The sequence below is a fragment of the Bombyx mandarina genome, chromosome 12 (assembly GCF_030267445.1).
Source record: "Bombyx mandarina strain Sakado chromosome 12, ASM3026744v2".
Classification (NCBI taxonomy): domain Eukaryota; kingdom Metazoa; phylum Arthropoda; class Insecta; order Lepidoptera; family Bombycidae; genus Bombyx; species Bombyx mandarina.
The window spans coordinates 10,136,976-10,159,904 of NC_143219.1; the positions used below are offsets into that span (position 1 = coordinate 10,136,976).

Sequence of the window (22,929 nt, forward strand, 5' to 3'; positions counted from 1 at the left end):
CCCGTCTCGCCAAATTCGCCCTATCCTAGTAAACACCGCTTGGGTGATCGCAATATGCTATTAGACTACTTAGAGAACATATGATCTGTTGAATTATTTAGGCTGTTTTAAGATCTAGGGAAAGAGTTGGTGCTAGCACTGCCGAACAGGTGAATGCTTTCCATTCAGTGCATCGCTCTTTGTGAACCTCTTATCGAATGATTGAGAGACACAATTTTTGTAATCGTCAACATAAAATTATTGAGAATGAAGACTTTAAAAAGAATATAGAAAGTTAATGCGAAGCGAAGCACCCCACGCTTTTTTTACAATAAAATATATTTTATACTATTTTCAATTTAAATTTATTAAAATTTATTTTCTATTTTTTAGTTGAATTTTATATAAAGCGTGTTTTTTAGTTTTTTTAAACTTTTTTTTTAGTAATTAATGGATTACTGGTGACCCGGAGGCCTTTCCAGTTTCACCAGGATATGTGAGCTCAGCCAGGAGGGGTGGGATTTGCTGCTAAGAGCTGCCCGAGCGCCTCTAAGGAGATCTAACAGCTTAAGAGCAGCTGCTTCGCGAATTATTTCTACTATCAGATCGTAATCGCGGCCCGCTGAGAAGATCCGGCGAGAAATTCAGCGGACTGATGCATGAGTTAGATTGCACGTCGAACTCTTTGCCGAGTTCGATGAGCACGGTTACCGCGGTCCCAAAGCCTGCTCTCAGTGTTAGAGCTAAAGAAGCGTCTAATGCAAGAGTTATTGGCTCTGATAGATCTGTAATGACGTATCTAGGGCGTCGACGGTGACTGGCTCCTGCGTGGGCAGGATTTGGGGAGTAGTCGTGGTGGCAACGATAAAACGATTATCATGACACATAGGCTTATGGAAGTGCCGTTCTGACACTAACTTCATGTGTTTTCGAATTGATTCGAGGCACAAGTCGTCGTGCAGGTCGATGTTCCTCACGAACCACGGGGCTCCAACGTCTAAGCTGCAAAAGCGGGATTGTAAGAATTGGAGGGCGTCTATGTGTGTGCGGGCCCCGTGAGCGAACACAACACTCGCGTAAGTCATGACGAGCCTAACGCAAGCTTTGTAAAGTCTCACCTTGTTCCAAAGGGACATTTTACTCCGCCTACAGATCATCATAGGATAGAGACACTACATATTTCCGAAGCGCAAAGGTATGTCTTTAGCTCAGTAACCTGTAAGTACCTCTTTTTTGGATTAACTATTTATTTGAAGCCGAAAAAAGTCTAAAGGTCAAAGAAATTTTAAAGTAGCACCATATCGTTGATTTTAACTGAAAAACTTTAAATATTGTAATTTGAATCAATCAAATCAAATCAAAATAAATGAAAATATTTTCTTTAACGCATGTGCTTTTCTTTCGTAATTCAAAATGCTAAGTACTTTATCAAGCTCTAAAATAAATAATGCAAATACATTAGCTACATACTTTTCGTAAAAAGCAAATATCAAACGCTTTGGTTGCTTACATTCGATTCGTGAGTTAAAAAAATAAATAATGCTATCTGTCCTTACTTAGTTACATGATAAATACATTTTCACTGAATTCAGTAATGTGATTTAAAATCTAATTCAGGTCAACCTTGCACCTGTGACCGCCATTCGGTTATTACCCTGACATCAAAAGCTACTTTATTATTGCCAATACTATAAAAGCTGATTGAAATCAGTAACAGGCATCATTTAGCAATCGTTACCCAATACAACCTGGACAATTGGACAGGATGAGAGCTGTCGTTGTAATCTGTCTTTTGGCGGTAGTTGCAGTAGCACACGCAAGGAATTCAAGGTACAAAAGAGATGCCGATTTAGAATCTGCAGCCTCTCATCATTGGGAGAAAGGTGATGGAGACGAACATCATGGAGACCATCATCAGGAAGACGGTGATCATGACGAAAAAGGATACAAAGGATTCCATGAACATGAACATGGAAAGAAAGGACACTCAGATCACGAAGGCCATAAAGGATATTATGGAGAACATGGAGGACACAAAAATCACCATAATCATGACGACGGATACTATGATGAACATAATCACGGCGAGAAAGGTGAAAAGGGCCATAGCTTCGAAGAAAAGGGCCACTTTCATAAAGGTCACGATACCAAGGGCCATCATGGAATCCACAAAATAGATGAGTTCAAGAAAGACAAGCACTTCCATGACAAACACGGTGAATCTGGTTTTGAAGAAGAATATGGTGGACACCATCATGAAGGAGGATACAAAAAGGGAGGTCACTTCCACAAAGGTCATGATCTAGGTGGCTTCCACGAACACGAGCATGGTGAGAAAGGACATCACGAAAAGGGAGGACATCACCACGATCACAAAGGTCACCACGACGAAGGTGGACACGATGAACACTGGGGCCACCACAGCGACCATGGTAGCAAAGGAGGTCACGAAGATCACAAGGGCTGGGGATGGAAAAAAGGACATAAATGAAATAAATCAACAGCTTAAAACGTGATATGATTGATAATTTATATTTATGAAGTTTTTTTTTGTTTTTGTTAATGATTTGTAATACGTAAATAAACTGTTTTATTGCTCTTGTAACATCTTTATTTATTTTGATTAATGAACAATATCTATATTGATTCCATTAGCAAATACTACAAATGAAATTACAAACTAACTACCTCGTTTTTCTACATTAGATAAACATTATAGTATAACGTCATTTTAATGAAAAGTAAGAACATATTTACACCGTAACTTTTTCGAATATATTTTTCCTAAAATTAGATCGTCACTGAGCCGACAGCTTTAAAAATGGCTGCATAACGTTAATGTGCTTAAATAAAAATATTACAAGTTTTTCTCCAATGCATTCCTTAAATATATTTCTATTATATTTCACATAAAAGATGCATATATGACCATGTTATTATTATGTTAACTGACATCAAAATGAAGAAAGATAAAAGATAATGACTACATTAAAGTTTATTAACTTTTAACTTTTTATTCCACATGTACAAAGTCAAAAAATAGGTATTATATTTATTAATTGCATACGTATTGCGTATTTAATTCATCTCAATCTTGGTAAAAGTTTATCATAATTGAACGGTACAAGATCAAAAACATTAATAACTGCGGTGTACAATAGGCCTGCGGAAACGTGAAAAGAGATGGACGCCTGTAATATATTGGCAGCGCGGATGAAAGAGCAATCGAGACAATAATGAGCATCATTACTCTTCTGCCTTATCTTACTTATTTGGCCATCAATCTGTTCGCTAAACTCACAACTTACTACAAAGATACGAGATAGGTTTTTGTTCGAACGGAATTTGGACGAACGGTTCGAAATTTTGAAAGCTTTAGTTTGAATATATGTATCTATTACTAACAAGTTTCAAATTTTTACCCTCGTAATGAGTCTGGCACAAGAGCGACTAAATCCAATTCTAACATTTCCGTTTTTGCTAAAATAGGTTCCGATTTAGGTGAACACAAGGAATTTATCAAAAAACGCTAATTTATGTGCTCACTACAGACCATTGAAAGTTTTAGAGACTGCGGAAACGCTAATAACGAGACAACTGATTTGAAAAGTCACTTTAATTAGCAATTATTGCTTCTAAAAATTTGGGAGTCATCAACAGAACGAAGCGATAGGTACTTTATGCCTGGACAGGCCTCGCATGGAATGCTGTTCTCATCTTTGGGCTGAGGCTCCTAAATATCAGCTACTTCCGTTTTAATCTATACTGGAAAAAAAAGGAGAGTGCCACTCTCGATTGTCGATAATCCCGATCTTGCGGATCGTTTGGAACCTCTGGGTCTGTGGAGGGACTTCGGTTCCCTCTGTATTCTGTACCGTATGTTCCATGGGGAGTGCTCTGAGGAATTGTTCGAGATGATACCGGCATCTCGCTTTTACCATCGCACCGCCCGCCACCGGAGTAGAGTTCATCCACACTACCTGGAGCCACTGCGGTCATCCACAGTGCGTTTCCAGAGATCTTTTTGCCACGTACCATCCGGCTATGGAATGAGCTCCCCTCCACGGTGTTTCCCGAGCGCTATGGCATGTCCTTCTTCAAACGAGGCTTGTGGAGAGTATTAAGCGGTAGGCAGCGACTTGGCTCTGCCCCTGGCATTGCTGAAGTCCATGGGCGACGGTAACCACTCACCATCAGGTGGGCCGTATGCTCGCCTGCCTACAAGGGAAATAAAAAAAAAAAAAAAAAAATGGGAAGTACTTTGAGAAATCGAGATGGTCTCTCCATCTCCTTTTTACCATCGTGCCTTTGACCACCCGAACAAAGTTCATTCAGACTGTCTGGATTCGCAGCGTTCGTGGACAGTACTGACAGTCTGTCTATAAAGGACACAAAAATGTAGTATTTAATAATTACATTTCTAAAACAAATATTTGAGACAAAGGCAAGTTTTTAATGATGGCAGGACGTATTGTAAACCCACAGGGGCTAACCCAAACTAGCAATTCCTGGCGCGTAGCAGTGACGTATTCCGGTTGCAAGGGTGAAATAGCCATTATGCATATAATACAATTGAGACTTCGGCGTCTTAAGGTGAGAGGCAGCAACCCCGTTGAGGCTCCGATATCCACTTTACACCAAATGGGACGAGAGCTCAATCAATAATATATTTTTAAATGAACATATTACACAAAGAAATGCACAAACGAACATAAAAAATCACTGAAAATAATTTGAGGATAACGTTGTATCGTTATTATTACCCGTACTTAAAAATGAATTCTGTTATATAAGTTTTTGCATAAAATATCAAATAACGTAGTTACCAAAAAACATTCCGGGTATTATTTTCACTCTCAGTTATTACTTTTAACTAATTAAATAATTTTAATTATTAATTAAATAATTTTAATTAATAATTAAATAATTTTAATTAAATAATTTTAATTTTACTTTAAAATACGAAGTATTCATATGAAAATATTTATATTAAATAAAACCTGATGGGAGCATGTCTTATTTTTAATATTCTTGCACTATATATCTGAACAGAAATTTCGAAAAAATAAGTAAAAAAAAAACCTAAATAGTTTGAGCTCTAACTAAAATAAATCACGTTTGTTTAAAATTGGAAATGTTCCAACGTGTACAAAAGTGGAAGGAAGTGGAAATCTCCGGCGTTCAGTACGAATAACCTTGAGTTACTCGAACATTGACTTACCTAACCGCTGCAACTTTTAGTATATAAAATCATTGCCACCGATGAAATTAACATTCAGCAACTGAAACAGCTCAACCAACCATGAGAAGCAGCCTGCTTGTGGCACTTGGCCTTATGGCCTTAGCAGCCGTTGTCTCCGCTAGGGAGATTAGGGAGAAGAGGGATGCTGACCTCGAAACTGCTGCTTCAGGCCATCACTGGGACAAAGGAGGTGGTCATGAGCACCACGGGCACCACCATCACGAGCACGGCGACCATGGCCACAAGGATCACAAGGGACATCACGAGCACCACCATGGCAAACATGGACATCACCACCACGAAGGCCACAAAGGACACCACGGAGAGCACGGCGGTCACAAGAAGCATCATCACCATGATGACGGCTACCATCATCACCACCATCATGGCGAGAAAGGCGACCATGGACACGGACATGAAGAACACGGCCACTGGCACAAAGGACACGACACGAAAGGACACCACGGAATCGAAAAGCACGATGAATTCAAAAAGGACAAACACTTCCATGACCACCATGGTGAGAAAGGATTCCATGAACACCATGGCGGTCATCACCACGAAGACGGCTACAAGAAGGGTGGTCACTTCCACAAGGGACACAAGCACGGCGGCCATCATGAACATCACCACGGCAAGAAGGGCCATCATGAGGATGGTGGTCATCACCACGATCATAAAGGACACCATGGCGAGGGTGGACACCACGAGCACTGGCACCACCATCACGATCATGGCAAGAAGGGCGGTCACGAGGACCACAAGCACTGGGGACACAAGAAGGGTCATTAATCTGAGGCTAGCTGGTTCTAGTCGAGTCTTGTTATTTGTTGACTTATTACAAACATGTTTATTTGTTATGTTTTTACAGGAAAAAAATATATTTTATAGAAAATGATATTTTGTTTGGTTTTTTTTTTACTCATTAGCAATTAGTACTCTCAAACACATTTTTTTGTTTTTGCACTCATACCATAGCCACAGCAAATTCATTTTAAAATAGCCAATTAATTTACACTCAAACATTTATAATCCCAAATCATGATCTCTCAATTCATCAACAACTTGAAACGAAATTTACTCAGTTTTGTTATAAAAATATATTTAAAGCATAAATATTTTAAGTCACATATTTACATTATACATTGTTAGATCGATCTCTCCAAAATATTTATACTCCTGGTCGCCAATAATAACGATCGACTGATAATTTATAATCTATAGTACCTAACTAACTCTTCAGCTTTATATAATAATATTAGTATAGATTCTATACTAGTAATTATATCAAGCTGAAGAGTTTGTTTGTTTGAAGGCGCTAATCTCAGGCACTACCGGTCCGATTTAAAAAAATCTTTCATTGTCAGATAGCTCATTTATTGAGGAGGGCTATATAAAAACACGCTAAGACCAATGCAAGCGGAGCACCAATAAAGAATGTTTCAAAATCGAGGTATTTTTCCCTTTTGAGAGGTTCCGCTGCGTGCGCTGCGGAAACGGTTAAAGTTACGCTAAAATAATGTATGACAAAATTGTTACCCTTTAAAAGTTTTAAAAAAAGTCCGCGACAGCATATGTCTAAATTTAAGGGTTGGCTCACTATAACGTTTTTATGCTAACCAAATTTGTTCTAAAATAAAGCATTATTTCTGAAGGTGTTTTTATAAAGATGATATTAATCCCTATCCAAATAAAAACGTTACTCATTACAACATTGAAACACCCAAATCACTTCAAGATAGGCTTTGACAATTATAGATTTTTCTGATTTCCCCAGGATCCCATCATCAAATCTTAATGGTTACAGGACCATTCGAGAAGTCTACCCTTTCGAACAAAAAAAAGAAAAAAGAATTATCAGAATCGGTTGAAGCATTCTCGAGAAATCGGTGAACATACATCGATAAAAAATTATGGTCGAATTGATAGCAACGTCTTTTGAAGTCGGTTAAAAAGCGTGATTTTGGTACCTTAAATAGCTCCTTAACATTCTCTATTATTCAAAAATATCTTCACTTTCTACGTAAATGAAGAGGCTGGTAAAATTTTGCGTCATGCCAAAGTAACTGTTCCACGCGGACGATGTCCCGGACAAAAGCTAGTTCATTAATATTCGAATTTTTATAGTTTTTATTCATTCCAAAAAAAAACAAGCATAATTAATAAAGCGTTATCAATTATGCCAAAAATATTACCGATACACAAAGCAAACGTGAATTTCAGTCTATGTTTGACTATGAGTTTGGTTCACAACATATTTCCGATTAGAGGGACGATAAACTGGATGGAAATCTCGTCTGACTGCGCAAGCAACAATTCAAATATAAACAGACCTAATTTTTTTCTAACTTCAGGTCGTTTGATGTATTTTTATTTCGTGTCTTATTAAGGTATCTAGTGTTAAATGTTTTTTCGAACCTATAGGCACAACAACATGAATGCCACCACGAGACCCAAATAAACACATAACACGAATAAAGTCTAATAAATAGATCATATGATAGCTTCTGACCAAAAGTAAGCAAGCAATAAGACGGAAAGGTCCAAACATCAAATCTAACGTTTTCTAAGATTACATTCTCGCTAATCCCATTTACCATCTAATAAAGCACTTTATATTGATAAGCTATATTATACTACTACCTATATAAATTTATATGTAGCTTATATTAAATTAATTGATTATTTTTCATTACATTGACTAGTAAACAAGCTCACGGCCTACTTGGTGCTCGCTCAGTGATTATCCTGTCACTTTGGACATGAGATAGAAGTTTCAATTGTAGTATATCGGCTTTCCTATATTTCAAACAGGAACGGGTGACTGCTTCCAGGCAGAAAAAGGCAGAATTTTCTTGTACATGAAGTGACACCTGCCTGCAGTACGATCCGTAACATAAATTTTGAGTTTAAAACAATAAACAGGTCACATAGACGCTTGAAATTCTTCTGGGTTATATTATTACACTATATTTTATAATAAATAACGTAAATACCAAAGAAACTTTGCACATTGAACAAGAAGATATTATATATTTTTGTGCAATAGATACCGGAAACTCATTTGAACCAAGAACAAGTCCGCTAATATTTAGTCCGAAAATATCAAACATCTGTCATAAAAACACTGACTTCAACTTGAAATACAACCCACACTCAGCAGTATAGAACTCAGGATCACGAACCGCTCAATCAACGAGGAGATAAAAATATATCCATTCTAATCTTATAACACTAAAATTTTTATGGTTAGATTATATTAGTCGATCGTGTCAAACTACGAACGGGTTGTAATAAAATTGTACACAAAAATTACTAAATAGCTGGATTATTACCTTTTTTTTTTTTTTTTTGTCAGGAGGAAATCGCCGTACTTCCGCCCTTTTCTGGGGATACTGGGCGGGGTATGTCAGAGTCGAACTGACTAAAACCTCCTGTCGCTCAACAACCAACGTCCAAACCTCGCATGAGACAGAACTCATGACAAGGCAAAGGGGGGAAAGTGAAGCGTTTAGTGCGGAGCACATCTCTCCCATCACCCTCCCCCTCGGGACGCCGGACGGGCGGTCGTCGGCGCCAAGACCACCAGCCCTCTCGGTTGGCAGACTGTCCGAAGCCCGCCTAGATGGCGCCGGTTAGAGTGGGTTACCCTACGGAATACCCCGCTGGGCCAGAACCAGCGTGGGTCGAGGATAGCCGGCCTTCCATCACCAGGATGCTCTTGCGTAAAACGCGTGCAGAGCAGCTTGCACATCGTCTTCTTAGGCCCCCCTCGCCGGTCCCCAGACCGACATGTAAGGGGGACCCGAAACACTTAGAGGGCCAGGACTTGGGCGAGATCCGCCTCCCTGGCCCCCGCTCGACGGCGGCGGGATTGTGCGTCTCTCACGCGCCCCGCTGCCTCCTTCTGCGAGATGGTGCACTCGCAGAAGTCGAGCATCGCCTTCCACGACTCTTCGTCGCCGAGCATCGATGCCACAACACTCGGCAACGACAAGTCGGTTCCTATTTTTGCGACGAGGACACGGCGCCACCTCTCCCATGCGGGGCAGGCGACGAGATTATGCTCTGCCGTGTCCAAGTCGCAACCACAATGGTGGCATTCTGCCGTCGGCTCGGCTGTGATCCGGTGTAGGAACTCACCGAAACAACCATGCCCAGTGAGCACCTGCGTGAGCCGGAAAGTGAGGCGTCCTCTGTCACGATTCACCCAATCCACAAGGACCGGGCGAATCGCCTCGACGGTCCTACGACCAGCCGAAGGATCAGCCAGCCGTCTGGACCATGACTCCTGGATTATTACCTAGGATACTTTTTATCATGTAAAGTATTTTTCTCACGCTACATCGAGCACATCTGCTAGTAAATACAACATGTAAAACGTATGAATAAAATACATTATGTAAAGTATAAATATCAAATGCTATAAAATACGATTGCATTCGCTCCTTTCATAATTTTATGTAATAACGGATCTACAAATCATTTGGTGGACAAGAGATTGAAACAGTAGACTCTTTATCGTAAGAAAATACGTATTTCATTATTTCAGTGCTGTTTATATACAGGGTGTCCAGTAAAGAGCACGAGATATCCCCGGGGGTGGTAGCTCGGGTCAATACCTACCAAAACAACACAATATAATTGTTCAGCAAAATCTTACGATTTACAGAAATGTTTCCGAAATATCGAAAAATCTCTCTCTCTACCTTGAAACAGATTTTTAAGCATCTCGTAATTAAAAATTCTTTTTATCTACTAGTATTTTTTTTACATCAAATTATTCGTGAATAATTACTTTACTCATTGATAAGTCTTTTTCATATCAAAAACAAGAATGTTTTTAAGAAATAATATTATTTATTTAAATTTTCACAGAACGATTTTCTTTTCGCGTAACTTTAACCTAGAGTGCAGAAAGTCAAGCCATTTAGGCATAACTTGGAACATAAGTTCCAAGTCTCAGTTTTACATTCCAACGGCTGCCCACTTTTGAAACCGAAATGCATTACTGTTTCACGGCAGAAATAGGAAGCATGGAAGAAATGGCTACCCACCCGTACGGACGTGGGTGGCACATTTACGTTGTAGATGTCTATGAGCCCCAGTAACCACTTAACACCAGGTGGGCTGTGAGGTCGTTCACACTTCTAAGAAAAAAAAGAAAAAAAATCTGGCTCACAAGACGCTCTTTTTTCTTTTTTAACGCTGGCGATTCCATTTACATATACCCGGTCGAGGGGGGTAACGGACCGGCGCCTCCAGAGAGGAAGAGGGAGACGAGGAGGGCCAAGGCCCTCCACCTCCCTCAATTCCTCGCAGGAGACTACGCCTTGAAATAGGCGCGCGGGGCGCTCGCCCCGCAAAACTAACTACCGACTAAACCCCATCGAGCTCCACCACACCAGCTACACCAAACTGCAGTGCGCGCCGAGAGTCCGCCTTCGCCGGTACCCATCCTAATGATACGACGGGATTTCATCTTCGGGAATACCCCGAAGGACTCGGGAGACACACCGTGGGCGACGCTCAGGAACCACCTTGCACTGCGTCATCACCGGACCGGCCATCGGGTACCGGGCGTCCCCGTACCCGGTATCCGACAGCCCCTACGGGAGCTAAGTGGAAGCTTCACACCCGCGCCGTTCACCCCGCCATTTGCACTGAAGAGCCAAAGAGGGATCCCACTCCCTTTCGCAGTCCTCAGCCTCACGGAACACCATGACCAGGTCACAAAACCAGGCCATGAACTCCCACGAATTCTGGTCCTCTAAAATGCGGGCAACGACAGCCCGGCAAGGAGAGGTCCCTCCCCAGCACCGCGATAAGATCTCGTTACAAGACGCCCTACTATTAGTAATTACGCAAATTTTAATTTTCAGCTTTTAGTAATGCTATGATGTAACGAGGCCCTAAATGCCTCCAAAACTATGAGGGTACGAGAGCCAAAAGATCCTCCTCCTCTGAATAGGTGACATTGGGGCACTGAAACATGTTAGCGGTGACTTTGATCCTCTCTGTGTTTTTCCACAGCTATTGGCTAAAAGTACCATTAAGAAATGGTACCTAACGTCAAGTTTGACATGCTCGGTTCAATAGAAATTATACACTATTTTACGAAACCATTGGAAAATACCGATTTACCAAAAAAAAACTGTATACACCTAGAATAGACCAGATCAATCTCAATCAATTACAGCGATAAAGCGGTTCATTGTTGTACTAGCTTTCATTTTTTGTTAAATATTATTTAAAAAAAAAGTATATTCGTTCTGTTCTATTATTTTTTATTTATCAATGGTCAAAACGCTACACCAGAAATGCTTAGAAATGTAATTAAATATAATAAAACGAAGCCAGAATCTTTTCTAAGCACATTGGCCAGTAACCTTGACAGAAGTCGAGAAGTGCAAGAGCCCTACTGCAACTATTGCTCAATGCTGGTGCCGAGAAATTCAGTCACTTCTATAAAACGTAGTCGTTAACAATAACACCTACCATAGCACATTGTACAACAGAGCCGTAAACAATTACAATGAATTCGGCTCTACTCCTGAGCTGTGGTGTCCTCGTCGCGCTTATAGCACTGACACAAACTCGCGATTTGCGAGAAAAGCGCGACGCTGATCTTGAATCCGCCGCGTCTCATCATCACGAAAAGGGTGGAGGCAAAGACTTCCATGCCCATCATCATCACGGCCACGGTAGCAAAGGACACAAGGGTTATAAAGGGCATCATCACCACGAACATGGCAAAAAGGGACATCATCACCACGACGGCCACAAAGGCCACCACGACGACCACGGGGGACATAAGAAGCATCACCACCACGATGAAGGCCATCACGACGAGCACCACCACGGTGAAAAAGGGGAGAAGGGGCATGGCTTCGAAGAGAAGGGCCATTACCATAAGGGACACTCAACGAAAGGCCATCATGGAGTTCATAAGGTAGATGAGTTCAAGAAGGATAAGCACTTCCACCACAAACACGGGGAGTCTGGATATGAAGAAGGTCATGGTGGACACCATCATGAGCATGGACACAAGAAGGGAGGTCACTTCCATAAGGGACACAAGCATGACGGCCACCACGAGCACCACCATGGAAAGAAGGGACATCACGAGAAAGGCGGACATCATCACGAGCACAAGGGCCACCATGATGAAGGCGGTCACCATGAACATCATCACCACCACCATGGTCATGGAAAGAAGGACGGACACGAAGACCACAAGCACTGGGGCTTTAAGAAAGGACATTAAATTATAGATCTCTGATTAATTTATAAATACCTACGTTTTTTACTTGTTATTGTTTGTAACACTTTGTAAATAAACACTGTTTTATAAAACTTTTTCATGAAAAACTATTACTTAAATTAAAATATTCTGTATAACTTCAAATCAAACATGAATACCCGATACTCAAACTTAAGAAGAATCCATACCTTGATCACATATTTCGCAACGTATGCAACAAAGTATGGCAGACAGGAGTTTGGCCGATAACAAAATAATGCCACATATTCTAAACGAGCGATTGAAGGTTTGCCTGTTCAAAGGACTACTTCAGAAAAACTACATAGTTTTGTAAGGGTAAAAGCACTCTCGAATATATTTTTACCATGCGTCAATTCATTGAGAAAGTGCACAATGACAAGCCGACATACACTTATATAGTTGAGTCCTTCAAAACATTAAACTCAATGAAATGGCCAGTTTTGTGAAAGACCACGCTTGATATAGGGGATATCATGTCACGATTACAACGTGAGGAATACACAGCGCAAAGATGACGTTTCATCTGGTAATTTCCATCAAAGTTTGTAAGTGCACCAGCGTGGCGTTATATCGCGGCTCTTAATCAATGCATACACCAAGTTAACTACTGCCCAACACTTTAAAGAACTGAACAGACAGTCTAGGAGGAACTATTTACCATCAGGTAGGCAGTATGCTCGTTTATCTAAAAAGGCAATAAAAAATTGTAAGCTTGATGATACAGGATTGTAAACTTACGATATGCGCAGGATACCATCTTATTTGAAACTAATGCTCAATATTTGTTACAGAGTTTATTAAGGTATCTAATAAGGCCCATCTTGTGAGAGGCTTAACCCTTCTTCCGATATGCGATCGCCACTCAAGAAATGTATCAAGATTTAGGTAACTCAAGATTTTTAAAAAAGAATTTAATTGTTTGTTTTGTTTACTACTAAAGCGAGTTTTTTTCTTGTTTTTTTAATTTAAATTAATGGAATGATTTATAATCTGAATGTAGGGTCTTCAATACATGAAAACTTATTTTCTATTATTTCATTAAGAAAACAATGCGCACTAAATTTAATTGTTTCGTCATGCTATAATCTGATTTATCTCTAAAAGAAAACTAAAATTTTCTAGTCTTTTCAGTGAGCAATAATTAGTAACAAACAATAACTAAAGTTTCAAAAGCATTAAGATTTGACATCAAAAACAAAGTTACAAACGTAATTTGAGAGAGGCACGCAAAGTTTTAAGTGAGGAACTTTCACGACCTGATCGCAGCCGAGTTGAACAGGGGGTTAATTATTGTCATGGTGTACTCTTGCGATCGTAATCATTTTCGCAGAGTGAAAATTTTCATTCAAAAGAATTCGTTAAGCTACGTACGAACTTTTTATTTGTTATACTAACAGCTGATGACCAAAATAGCTAAAGACCATTATACATTTGATGCGGTAATCAAAATCAGATTTCATTTTCGGTCGCAAAGTGTAAACGATAACGATCACTCGATCACCATAACGTTAAATTAATAAACTTTCGCGTTGCTGCTCGGTTCCAGCAGGCGTTTTTATTATGTTTTAAATCTTGTTCGAATTTCGTTTATTTACATAAAGTAAAATAAAAGCCATACATAATTCAAAAGAACACAATGCCATTCAAAATAATCGAATCTTTTAACAAATCAAACAAAAATTGAGCTTCCTTCCTTCCATAATAACTAATTTCGGCTGTGTGGTGTAGAATTCACACATTGTTTCAGTCACAGTGCACCAGTTACTGAATTCGGTTAGGCTTCTTCCGTAAATTTGCATATGGAAATACCGTTAACATCGGCCCGCAAAGAGCATTTTCCGAATTTTAAATCAACAAAATTCAAGCAGCTCCATCACTTAACGCTCACTTGGTAAGGATTACTCGGTGACAGCGCTGGGAGCCATAAATCTCGTAGGATGTGTGACGTCACTAAGCTCTATACTCACTCGCTAATTTGTGTAAAAGCGTTATCAACGGATTATAATGTCCCAGTCACGCATCGCAGCTTATAAAAGCAACGTTCAGAACTGGGGTAGTAACATTTTCAAATTTTAACTACGAATCGTGACATTTTTTAGTAAACACAAACAGGTGATCTCACGACTCTTCTATTATTAAGCGGCTACCGGAGCCCACAGGATGTAAATGAGGTTGTATTCTTAAGTGGCCTGAAATAACGGCTGTACTCTTTCTGAAAGTCTAACGAAAATTACAGTAAATATAAACAAAATTATGGTAACAACTCGAGCAAGCTGACAACAACAGTAAAAATAACATGATGTACAAAACTAAATATTTTTTTTGTGTCACAGCCAATTACAATCTAGTCTTTTGATAATATAAATCTAAGCAATGCCGTCCAAGGATACCTATGTTATGAAATTATCAATAAAAAAGTTAAATTCGGTTTTTTAAAAAACGCCTCATTTTAGCATTTTTTCTCGATAAATTTGCGTATATTTATATATTTATTCGGGCGATTACTTATCAGTGGAAGGCATTGTATTTGATTTATCAATTTATTTCTTAATAAAGAATTCTGAATATGGAATGAAATCAATAAATCAAATTATATTATACTATTCTCAAATCATCAGATCAATAAAGATTTCAGGGTATCTGAAAGAAATATGAGAATAAAATGATTTCACACTAAGAAGCTATGAACAAGAACTATAAAATTTTGTATTAATAGCGAAAAATCACCGACATGGGACAGAAAGGTGGATGGATGGTTAACATAAAATATTTTAAAACAAATTTTCTAATAAAATTCTAGTTATTTTGTTCTGATAAATATAAAAAAAAGATGTGTGGTGTCGTGGCACACCGGATAGATAATATTTTAAGTAATAACTTAATATTTAAGAATTGGAAACTTTGGATATTGGTAAACGAAAATAATAAATCCCAGATTAAACTTTTGCAGATTATTTTAAATATGTGTATGTATACAACACACGAAAATAAAAAAAATAGTACATTGTGCACCAAGGGAGAAAAGTAGGACATTTCCTCCCGCGTGTAAAGTGGCAAGCACGCGGGATGAGATGTCCTACTTTTTTCCCGCGGTGTACATACTATTTTTTCTCCTACCAGGCCGAAAGTTCGTGGAGTACGGAGCCGGAGTCCAGAGGCGAAGCCCTGGCGGAGGTAGGGGTGGCGGAGCCCGCATACTCATAAAAAAACAGTTTTAACTGTTTTTTTTAATTTTTAAATAAACTACTACTAATTGAATAAGAACTGTCTGATGAACTCATCTTTGTTTAATACTTCACTATTAAATTTTATTGCCTTTTGTTTATTTCACTTTTACACTAAACAATGCAAATTACCCGAGCACAACAATAGCGGAGAATTTTAGGTGCGTGAGAGAAGACGTACACACTAACGCGCATGCGCACTTGTCAGTACCCAGAGAGGAAAAAACACTTTTTTTAGAAAAAAAATAAGAAATTAAGAAACTTATTCAATTAGTAGTAGTTTATTTAAAAATAAAAAAACAGTTAAGTAAATTGTTTTTTTATGAGAATGGAGGGGGGCTTCGCCCCCCCTAACCCCCGCCAGGGCTTCAGCCCTGGACCCCGTCTCGGTACTCCACGAACTTTCAGCCTGGTAGCAGAAAAAATAGTATGTGCAGCGCGTGAAGAAAGTAGAACATCTCATCCCTTGGTCCACAATGTACTATTTTTTTTATAGCTTGGGTGGGTGGACGAGTTCACGGCCCACCTAACGCTAAGTGGTTACATGAGCCCATAGACAACTAGAACGTAAATGCCGCCACCTACGGCCGAAACTCATTACTGCTTCACGGCAGAAAGAGTCAGGGTGGTGGGTACCTACCCGTGTGGAATTACAAGACGTCCTAACACCAGTAATTACGCAAATAATTTAGTTCTTAAAGTAACCCAACACCTTATCTCAGCTAATGAGTCTTGTAGCTACATGAACAGAAAATTTACTATTCCACATTTTAATTAAACCGATCGATTATCGAGAAGAAACTCACCACAATAGCATCATACAAGCTGAAAGTGGGTCAGGCTTTGTTAAATAAATTTCCATTAGTACAAAACTAGAAATTGCAGGCTTACTGCAACATTAGCTAAAATTAATCAAGTCGAACAGTCTGTGAAATTAGCAAATAATTACATTGACCGCAATTGCTTACAAATAAATTAGGTTAACAAAGTTCAATTCGACTCATGTTTACCTACCATTACTAACAGATTGATATTGCTCTCAATAGTCTTGATTGACTCAACTAACGACCTTGTCTACAACAGTATATTTTCTGATAGTTCAATAGACATTTTTAGGGATCGGAATGGAAAAAAATGAAACCTTTATAACTTCTCCTAGTATAGTTCGTAACTCTGTCTGCCATGACCACTTTATTCAGAATGTTGACACTAAATAATAGAGTCGTGAAATGCGTGTGTACAAACTCAGTAAATTTTCATTCAGTTCAAATGTGAGAAAACTCTGAAATCATCCTAGTATCAAGGGAAGTTCGTTTTAAAAAGAAAGTTTTGAGTAGTTTTTAGGACAGGGTGCGTTTTCGATTACATGTTAATTTTACTTATGAACTCTAAATTACAATCTTAACGGTTAATCGAATACTTATACTTTCGAATACTTATAAACTTTAGGAAATACTTTAGGAAAAACTAAGTAAATGATGTGTAAAGGTAATTCGATACTTTTGAACTTCTTACATATATTATATAAGTTAAATTATGCTCTTGGCACAGCACCATTAATGCGTGCCCCTAAAAGAGCTTCGTGACTAGATAGGCTATAATGTACTTTGGTACGGATGTATTACAATCAATTAGCAAAGTTAAATAAACTTAATGTACTTAACTATGCTAATGCTTGGTGCGCTGAAACATAAGATAACAAAAGCATAATATCGACCTGAAAGCCACACAGTTTTGAGTGGTGGCTTTGAACGGTAATTAGTTTAAAAGCATGTAGAAGCGGCACTGGATTCTCGCACTTTATAATACCCGAGAATAGAATATAAGCATATGCGTTGTGTAAAATTCAAATTCATTCCCCGTTCCGTAAAATTTCCCTTTTACGGGTCGTTATGGTTTTATGATCTAAAAAAACGCGATTAACCGTTACATCTTGATTAAAAACACTTTTACGATATAATCTTACGCTTGTTTTATTTGTTTTAAAATTTCCAACGTTTCCATTACTTTACAATCTTCGTGCTCTAGAATGGCATGTGCATAATTCGTGTTCGTTTGAAATAAATAAATAAAACAACTGTGATATGCTTACAAATTTTATTGACTACTTAAATGATAATTAATAATTTATGTTTCGACCACCTCGACTCAGTATTGAAATATAAAGAGAATCTCATCTAACAATTTAAGTCTCAACAATAAATAAATAGAAGTAAATGTAACAATGCCGTTTTCCACAGCATCCTTTAGACCTTTGTACACCCTAGACAATGTGGTTTTAGTGTCCTTTTTTGTAACCCCATTTCTTGTGATGTGCTTGATCACCCTTGTGTCCGTGATCATGGTGGTGATTGTAGTGCTGGTCGTGACCGCCGGTTTCTTTGTGCCCCTTGTGCTCATGATGGTGTCCACCTTTTTCATGGTGGCCTTTCTCGCCATGTTCATGCTCATGATGATCACCATGATGATGACCTTTATGAAACTTACCACCTTTCTTGTGACCGTGCTCTTCATGGAAACCACCATGTTTCTCTTCATGTCCCGAATCACCTTCTTCATCGAAGAAATGCTTATCCTTTTTAAATTCATCAAGTTTATGAATTTCATGGTGGCCTTTAGTAGAATGACCTTTGTTATAATGTCCTTTTTCTTCATATTTATGACCTTTTTCGCCTTTTTCGCCTTTGTGATGTTCATCATAGTGGCCATCCTGATGATGATGTTCTTTTTTATGTCCACCGTGATCATCATACTCACCTTTGTGATGTTCCTCGTCGCGATGACCTTTCTTTCCCTTTTCGTGATGATGGTGTCCTTTGTAACCTTTATGTCCCTTCTCTTCATGTTCGTTATCATGATGAGCATGATGTTCCTTGCCACCGCCTTTTTTAAAACTTTGGTCTTTATGCTCCTCTTTTGTATCGCCAGAAGCGGCTGGAGCTTGATCGCTTATTTCTGATTTATCTTTCGGCTGTTCATGATTTTTAGAAGGTAGACGACGACTTTCCACTAACACAAGGACTATTAAAAATCCTAACGCCAGGGTCGCCCTCATATTATGATTTCACTTCAACGCGGCGTCTATACTGTATGATCGGAACCTAAAATTGACAAGAACACTGATCGTGCAGCAGTTTTATATAAGTAATTGTGTAAGCTTTGCTTATCGACGTCAGGTACAGCGCCGGCTCTTGCGCCAAACTTACTCCGAGACGTACTTACGGACATAGAAACATCTGGAAAATAAATCATTTTTCTTTATGAAACCAACAGTGTTGTAAAAAAATTAAAAAGTTATTTACAGTATGAAATTTATTATATTATTAAATCATCTACAAGACGAAAATTAATTCAATATTTCACTTGCCAACTATACTAGTACACAAGCCGTAGGTAGTGAGCATCGAGAATGGTTAACCGCAATCGCCTCAAGATTCACACACTTGTTGCGGAGGGATTCCGAACCACATAACCAAATTTAGGTGAAATTATGAGATTTTGACCGTGTATGTACGATATATCCGGTACTTACATTTTTAGCTCTAAATGGAAAGACGACTCATTCACTTTGAAAATGAGGTCCAAATCTCAAATTCATTGTATGATGATATCTCACGGTGAGACTCTGATCTTTAAACCCCCAACGCGTGCCTGATTTGCGATAGAAATAAAAATAAAGATGATGATGTCTACCTGTGCAGGTTCGCCAGTATTCACACATATTCATTAATTTTGTGATTTTCATTGTATGATACTATACCTATTAATCACTAATCATAATTTTCATCTTAATATCCGTAAACATTAATATTTTTTAGTTTATAATATTGATTTAAACTTCTTAACATAATAACTGAATTTTATACTTGTTTTTGATGGTAAACGGTGTCCTATAGAATAATGGGACATCTATTCAAATCTTTGTAATGTGGTGGTTGAGTAGTGTGTGAGTATATTATGTAGATGAAAATCACATTCGAGGATTCTGACATACAAACATAATTATATATAAAAAGGAATGTAATAAAAGCGTGTTAAAAAGATTGGCACCGCCTCCAGGGCTTTGACACCGGAATAGTCACATTACTCGACACGAGCACACCGGGTATTTTATACATTAGGCCACAATAACAGAGATTTGCATCCATCCACATTATTCATTAAAAACCTAACGCTTAAAAATAACCACTTGTAACCTTTTCTGAAGTACGATGTAGCTAATTTTGATTTATTTTGGTTATTAAAAAAATTCGCGGTAGATACTACCTATTTGAACCACCCTATTACATTAATTTTAAATAACTACAAGCATGAAATTGTTCATGTTGCGTCTATTCTTAATAATAAAATGGTTATACTAATTAGAGTATTCTTACTTAGTACATACGCGAGTTTGTGTAACATACAATTGTTAAGGAACGGAGGGTCGCCGGTTGTGAGCGGCAGGAGTTTTTAGTGAGGTTCAACTCCCACATACCCCACCTGCCGCGCGGGTGGGGATCCGGCGATTTTCTCCTGTGGAAAAAAAAAAAAAAAAAAAAAAAAAAAAAAAAAAAAAAAAAAAAAAAAAAAAAAAAAGGAACGGAGGGTTCAGATACGAGTATTCAAAATTTTTATTTAGTATTGTAACGTGCAGAACGGAATTAATTATTAATAAAATTTAATTTAAATCATCTTAGCTTGTTGTACCTATAAGAGTTGTACAGATAAAATATATTATTAACATTAAAGTATTTATTTTATTTAGTTGAATTGAGTGTAAATAATAATAAAATCTAATCCAAAATTATAATATACTTAAGCTATTCACAAAATATACTTTAAAATTTTATCAAAATATACTTTTAAAACTACAAATGGAAGAACAGAAACTAAACTCAATTTTTGAACAATATGCATGGCATGAATCCAAGTACGACTTGTACAAAATTTCATCGATTACTAGTGTAGAGTGTCTACTGTAGATGCACAATATCGCACAAATAGGAAAAATATGGCAGCAACAACTTACATATTAATATATTTATTTAAAAATAGGACAAGCTAAAAATACAATATAAAGTACATATATCCCGAAATAAAAACTGAGATAAATCATAAAATCAAAATTAGCCTCACTTTCCTGTACTTCAATGATTTTCATGAAATTATTATTCTAAAACAATGTAGATCCAACAAAATGTGATAGTTTTTTTAACTCTCTGAAAAGCTTCTTCAGCTAATCATAGACAGACACGTTTTAGTTTCTCTATTAGAAATTCTAAAATATTGTACTGTATGCCTAATTTCTGTAAATATTTATCTTACGCTCTCTGATTGCTGCCTCAGTTTTCGATAAGTGTTTCCATTCTTGCCCAACGACTTGACAATATCAGTGACTACCTTTTTATAGATAAACAAAAGTTGATTACAGCCACAACTAATTCTCTGTCCACTGAAACGTAGAACAATCACGGGCACTGCTCTAGTTTCTCAACGCTGAGTTACTTATCTCGCCGGGATTCGTTGCCAACGGTCTACCGCCAACAATTTTATGTAACTTAGTTGTCGAAACGTGCCGTGAAATTGATAAGTTTGTTTTTGTACCTGCAATGATTGCTGAGGTTTTTTTCTCACTTGACTTTGAACTTATTTGGAAATTGATGATTTGGAACAAAAACAAGTGCTACATTGTATCAACAAACTTGTTTTAATAAAACATAACATCACAGTCAACATAAAATAACCTATAGTTATAGGAAAATTAAGCTTATCTTTAAAAATCTAGAAAAAGGAATTAATTCATTTCGATTTGGAGTCACAAAAACAAGTGGCTTAATGTCCCTTCTTGTGGCCCCAGTGCTTGTGGTGTTCATGGCCTCCCTTGTCCCCATGATCATGGTGATGGTGGTGATGCTCGTGGTGGCCACCTTCGTCATGATGGCCCTTATGATCGTGATGATGTCCACCCTTCTCGTGATGACCCTTCTTGCCATGTTCATGATGATGGTGACCATCGTGCTTATGTCCTTTATGGAAACCGCCGCCCTTCTTGTGACCATGCTCCTCGTGATGTCCACCGTGATGCTCATGATGACCACCATCATGATGGTGATCATGGAAATGCTTTTCTTTCTTGAACTCATCATGTTTGTGGACACCATGGTGTCCTTTTGTGGAATGACCTTTGTGATAGTGCCCTTCCTCGTGATGACCATGACCTTTGTCACCCTTTTCACCATGGTGGTGCTCATGATGGTATCCATCGTCGTGATGATGATGTTTTTTATGTCCACCGTGCTCATCGTGGTGTCCTTTGTGCCCTTCATGATGATGATGTCCCTTCTTCCCGTGCTCATGATGATGATGCCCTTTATATCCTTTATGGCCCTTTTCTCCGTGATCGTGATGATGATGAGCATGGTCTTCGTGTCCACCTCCTTTGTCCCACTTGCCCCCATGATGACTGGCCGCAACCTCTAGGTCGGCATCGCGTCGCTCCCTTGTCGCCCGACCACTTACATATGTCAGCGCCGCAAGGGCGACGCAAGAAAATAGTAAAACTCTCATTGTTCCAGCGAACCGATTCGGATATGATCGAGACAGCTGACTGATGACAATCCCAATAGTTGTTTAGTTTTTATACTCCTAGTTCGTTTAGTTTGTATTGTATGAAAATTGTGTAAAAGACCAAGGTTGCAAGTATTCAAGCAGCGAAGCAAGCTAGTTGCGGAATACTATGTCTCAATGTGAAAAATCGACTTGAATAAAAAATCATAGTCATAATTTCCCTTTCACACAGTACACTTTTGTCCATAAATAGTTATCACTAGTTTCTAGAGATAAACCTTTTAGATTCAGTAATACCGTTTTGATATTTGATGTGTACCTACCATAGGATAACACAAACCATATAGTGATCGGAAATTATTTTAAAATTATTAAATTTAAAATTATTTTAATTATTTTAACATAACACGCATTTCAATGCAATAAAAATCAGAAGCGGAAGGTAGTGGCTTTGTTTTACCCCTGGCATTTCTGACGACCATGAGCGACAGTAACCATTTACCATCAGGTGGGACGAAAGCTCGTTTTCTTACAAGAGCAATAAAAAAATGCACGGAACCGGTTGAAGTACGGGTTCTCGAGTGAATTTATTCAAATGAAAGGTCATTTAATTTTGTGAATAAGCGCTTAGGTTATTACGGCAATAATAT

General features: G+C 38.3%; 5 protein-coding genes across 5 annotated transcripts; 3 read left to right on the forward strand and 2 right to left on the reverse strand.

Annotated features, from left to right (window-relative positions):
• Nucleotides 1-1,699: 1,699 nt before the first annotated feature.
• LOC114244715 (uncharacterized) lies at nt 1,700-2,538 on the forward strand. The gene has a single exon (XM_028176601.2). The coding sequence runs from the start codon at nt 1,745-1,747 to the stop codon at nt 2,468-2,470; it is 726 nt and encodes a 241-aa protein (XP_028032402.2). The 5' UTR covers nt 1,700-1,744; the 3' UTR covers nt 2,471-2,538.
• A 2,586-nt stretch (nt 2,539-5,124) lies between these two features.
• Nucleotides 5,125-6,119, forward strand: LOC114244804 (uncharacterized). Its single transcript, XM_028176711.2, has one exon. It carries the CDS (start codon nt 5,282-5,284, stop codon nt 6,011-6,013), a length of 732 nt encoding a protein of 243 aa, XP_028032512.2. The 5' UTR covers nt 5,125-5,281; the 3' UTR covers nt 6,014-6,119.
• A 5,456-nt stretch (nt 6,120-11,575) lies between these two features.
• LOC114244840 (uncharacterized) lies at nt 11,576-12,523 on the forward strand. The gene has a single exon (XM_028176755.2). The coding sequence runs from the start codon at nt 11,757-11,759 to the stop codon at nt 12,486-12,488; it is 732 nt and encodes a 243-aa protein (XP_028032556.2). The 5' UTR covers nt 11,576-11,756; the 3' UTR covers nt 12,489-12,523.
• A 5,301-nt stretch (nt 12,524-17,824) lies between these two features.
• Nucleotides 17,825-18,960, reverse strand: LOC114244714 (uncharacterized). The gene has a single exon (XM_028176600.2). It carries the CDS (start codon nt 18,783-18,785, stop codon nt 18,009-18,011), a length of 777 nt encoding a protein of 258 aa, XP_028032401.2. The 5' UTR covers nt 18,786-18,960; the 3' UTR covers nt 17,825-18,008.
• Nucleotides 18,961-21,412: 2,452 nt separating this feature from the next.
• LOC114244841 (uncharacterized) lies at nt 21,413-22,505 on the reverse strand. The gene has a single exon (XM_028176756.2). It carries the CDS (start codon nt 22,277-22,279, stop codon nt 21,545-21,547), a length of 735 nt encoding a protein of 244 aa, XP_028032557.2. The 5' UTR covers nt 22,280-22,505; the 3' UTR covers nt 21,413-21,544.
• Nucleotides 22,506-22,929: the final 424 nt, after the last annotated feature.

What these genes read in the sequence shown, in the direction of transcription:
- LOC114244804 (XM_028176711.2), top strand. Translation starts at nt 5,282, where the DNA reads ATGAGAAGCAGCCTGCTTGTGGCACTTGGCCTTATGGCCTTAGCAGCC.
- LOC114244840 (XM_028176755.2), top strand. Translation starts at nt 11,757, where the DNA reads ATGAATTCGGCTCTACTCCTGAGCTGTGGTGTCCTCGTCGCGCTTATA.
- LOC114244714 (XM_028176600.2), bottom strand. Translation starts at nt 18,785, where the DNA reads ATGAGGGCGACCCTGGCGTTAGGATTTTTAATAGTCCTTGTGTTAGTG.
- LOC114244841 (XM_028176756.2), bottom strand. Translation starts at nt 22,279, where the DNA reads ATGAGAGTTTTACTATTTTCTTGCGTCGCCCTTGCGGCGCTGACATAT.
- LOC114244715 (XM_028176601.2), top strand. Translation starts at nt 1,745, where the DNA reads ATGAGAGCTGTCGTTGTAATCTGTCTTTTGGCGGTAGTTGCAGTAGCA.